General features: G+C 38.4%; 1 protein-coding gene across 1 annotated transcript in view; it reads left to right on the top strand.

The window, feature by feature from the left end:
* Positions 1–2,468, top strand: part of BMP2K (BMP2 inducible kinase) — a 104,168-nt gene that overhangs the window by 49,895 nt on the left and 51,805 nt on the right. The window contains exon 8 of the mRNA XM_015557639.1: positions 1,171–1,274. Coding sequence (XP_015413125.1) covers positions 1,171–1,274 — 104 coding nt within the window. The remainder of the gene's footprint in view (positions 1–1,170; positions 1,275–2,468) is intronic.

Genomic DNA, 2,468 nt, shown 5'->3' on the forward strand with positions numbered 1-2,468 from the left:
CGGTGAAGAAATTGCTTCGGCATATGTCTGAGATTTTGTTGCCTTTGGATTCTTCTAGAGTTTTTATGGTTTCCCGTCGTATATTTAAGTCTTTTATCCATTTTGAGTTTATTTTTGTGTATGGTGTGAGTTGGTGATCTAGTTTCATTTTCTTGCATGTATCTGTCCTATTTTCCCAACACCATTTATTGAAGAGACTATCTTGACTCCATTGTATGTTCTTGCCTCCTTTGTCAAATATTAATTAATTTTGATTTATAATTTTAATTTAGCTATTTATATACTATGACCTCTGAATATAATCTTACTAGCAAATTTCAGAATATTATCTAATTAATATTGTAAATCTTACATTCCAAATAGATTTAAAATGATTTAAACATTTTAAGAACTTATAATTCGTTAATAAATCAGAGTCAGAACATGGAGAGTTTTAACAAAATATGAATTTCTCAGTTAAAGAAGTGAGTTGAGTATAAATGCCAGCTTTCTTGTGAAATTGTAAATTAACAGATAAATGGTATGGTCATTTTGGTTAGAAAAAAGGTCAGGCATTTCAAGCAATGCTGTAAGGTTGGTGTGAAATCTCTTTATAATAGAGTGAACATTATGTGTAGAATATGTAGAGATACAGAACTGTGGTAAATACTCTTACTATCAGTATGGGAAGAAAGCATGTTTTTGGAAAACAATACTGTCAACCCTCTACTACTTTTTAATGCACACAATTTAGTCTTTTCTCAGTGATTTGGGATTACTTAAAATTTAGTAAAGGTATTTTATGTAATAGTGATATTAAGGACCCCTACTATCGCCCTAGAATTTTCATGAATAATTTCCCAGTGTTCACTAAACTCACTTTTGTTTAATTTTCTTAAAAGAACATTTATATTTGTTAATTATGCTTCTGGTACAGACCTGCTTTATGACTGAGTTGTCTTTAGCTTGTAATACTGCTTTAAGTTCATATATAAATAACAATTTTTATATTTTCTATAAATGTTAAGATTTGCTTGATTCATCACTAACCTTAGAATGGAAAAAAAGGTATCTGTCTGTCTACACACACACACACACACACACACACACACACACACACTCCTTTTAATGTACTCCTATCTACTTTTGGTGTTCAGTGAAACTTGTTAACATTTTAACCTGTTCTTGCAGGATTCATGCTTGAACCAGATCCAGAGCGTAGACCTGATATATTTCAAGTGTCCTATTTTGCATTTAAATTTGCCAAAAAGGACTGTCCCATCTCCAATATCAATGTAAGTAATTTTTTAAATGGGATATGAATTTAAAATCCATTTATTATGTGTGTGTGTGGGGGGGGGATGTTTATGTATACACACATACACACTTTCAGAGTTCTTTGTTTTGTGACCAGTAGTTTAATAGTGTTTGTGATCAGTATTTTTGTTACAAAACCACAGTTGCCAAATTGGGTATTGAAGTGCTCTAGGAAGCTATAGTAGACTTGAAGGCACTGCATGATATTTTGCATTTTTGAGAGAAACACAGTGACATCTGCCTGACAGCGCACAAGCAACAATTAAGTTGTTTTGGCCAAACTATTAAAAAAACAGGACTGTTAGATTTTTTGGGGGGATGGGGATTAGGAGTGTTATGAAAAATTACTGAGAAACTAAGCACTCTATACACTGAGAAAATTTGGTGCAGAGAGGATAGACATTGTAAATGGAGAGACTTGTCTTTTTCTGTGACTGATTTTGTATAGTCATCCCTCAATATCCACAGGGGATTGCTTCCAGGACTCCCCCAGGTACCAAAATCTGCGGTTCTCAAGTCCCTTATATAAAACTAGAGGCCCGATGCACGAAATTTGTGTAAGAGTAGGCCTTCCTTCCCCTGGCTGCCAGAACCGGCTTCCTTCTGGCACCCAGGACCCTGGCTTCCCTCACAGCCCCAGCTTCACCTGGAATGTCATCCAGAAGGACTTCTGGTCTAATTACCATATTACGCTTTTCTTATTATAGACTAGAGGCCCGGTACACAAAATTTGTGCACTTGGGGGGAGGGGGGGCTCCCTCAGCCCAGCCTGTACCTGCTCCAATCTAGAACCCCTTGGGGGCAGTCGGACATCCCCCTCACAATCTGCGACTGCTGGCTCCCAATCACTTGCCTGCCTGATTGCCCCTAACTGCCTCTGCCTGCCAGCCTGATCATCCCCTAACCACTCCCCTACCAGCTTGATCGATGCCTAACTGCTCCCCTGCCGGCCTGATCACCTCCAACTGCTCTCCCCTGCTGGTCCGATTCCCCTAACTACTCTCTCCTGCTGGCCTGATCGCCCCTTACTGCCTCTGCCTCGGCCCTGCCACTGTGGCTTTGTCAGGAAGGATGTCTGGAAGGTTGTCCAGAAGATGTCCGGTCTAATTAGCATATTACCCTTTTATTAGTATAGATTATTATAGATAAGTTCTGTGGTTAATCTTTCCCCC

The sequence above is a fragment of the Myotis davidii genome, unplaced genomic scaffold (assembly GCF_000327345.1).
Source record: "Myotis davidii unplaced genomic scaffold, ASM32734v1 scaffold449, whole genome shotgun sequence".
NCBI lineage: Eukaryota > Metazoa > Chordata > Mammalia > Chiroptera > Vespertilionidae > Myotis > Myotis davidii.